The 999-nt window shown below is 32.3% G+C and overlaps 1 protein-coding gene across 3 annotated transcripts in view; it reads right to left on the bottom strand.

Annotated features, from left to right (window-relative positions):
• Window positions 1-999, bottom strand: part of ATM (ATM serine/threonine kinase) — a 134670-nt gene that overhangs the window by 53924 nt on the left and 79747 nt on the right. For all 3 annotated transcript variants that reach the window (XM_019524367.1, XM_019524368.1, XM_019524366.1), the window contains exon 33: window positions 270-365. In XM_019524367.1, the coding sequence (XP_019379912.1) occupies window positions 270-365 (96 nt within the window). The remainder of the gene's footprint in view (window positions 1-269; window positions 366-999) is intronic.

Raw genomic sequence — 999 nt, 5'->3', positions numbered from 1 at the left:
TGCTCTCGAGTAGGGAGTTCCCCATTGTGTAAGTGTGCTATTGTTCCATACCACCGAGTCAAAAGCCGTAATTTTTTCAGTATCAGAGGAAACATTTTGTAATTATCAAAATTAGAATGGTCATTTAGGGATCAACTTTTACCTTTCTGATTAAACTTCCCTGAAACTTTTTTTCATTAGTTACTGTAGAAACCTATCAAAATGACTTGCACAATGGTAACGTTTCTTACTGACACTAGTTAAGACTTTTACAGAAATAAATAACTTACCTAGAACTGCCTTTTCACCTGGGTGGTTAATTGCCATCTTGGATATTTGTAGCAAGCTCGCTACCAACTTCACAATTACATAATCCACTGGATTTTCTACCATTAAGAAAAAAAAAAGGAAAACAGTATTTATTCCATGTGCGCTTCGCTCCTAACACGTATGTGTATCTTTGTATCTCTGAACTTCTATAGCACTCTTCAATGAAAAGCTCAGTAAAACTTGATATATTAAAAAGTTTTCTAATTAACTGCTTCTTAAACCAACTTCTGTATATTACTTAGATTTAAACCATGAAAATCTCATGACTATAAATTATAAATCCTGTTATTTACTAGGTTTTAAAATGAAATCACTAACTGACCTTTTGATTTTACCCTTGAAAACAAGATGCGCAAATATTATCACGAGTAACAGATACTGTATTACTTTCAACATATCATTTTTCTTAACAACAAACAAATTGCCCGTTTTACTGCCAGAAACTATAGCCAAGGTCCTTATGTTTTCTCATACTTATTACTGTATACTACAAGCCAATTTGCCTTTATTTGGGACATCCTCCTCTCAAATAAGATTTTTTTTAAACTTAATTTTTTTAAATAGTGTTTATGATTTTGAACTGAACCAAGAATACCTCAGCCAGAGAAAAAATGAAAAAGAATTTATCCAATTATAGTCAGCGTACTGAAATTCATGGCCAGGTGCAGAAAGATGGACTACACATAAAAC

Source organism: Gavialis gangeticus, unplaced genomic scaffold (assembly GCF_001723915.1).
Source record: "Gavialis gangeticus isolate Ggan-Ray unplaced genomic scaffold, GavGan_comp1, whole genome shotgun sequence".
Classification (NCBI taxonomy): Eukaryota; Metazoa; Chordata; order Crocodylia; family Gavialidae; genus Gavialis; species Gavialis gangeticus.
This window is presented reverse-complemented; position numbering and strand designations above follow the sequence as displayed.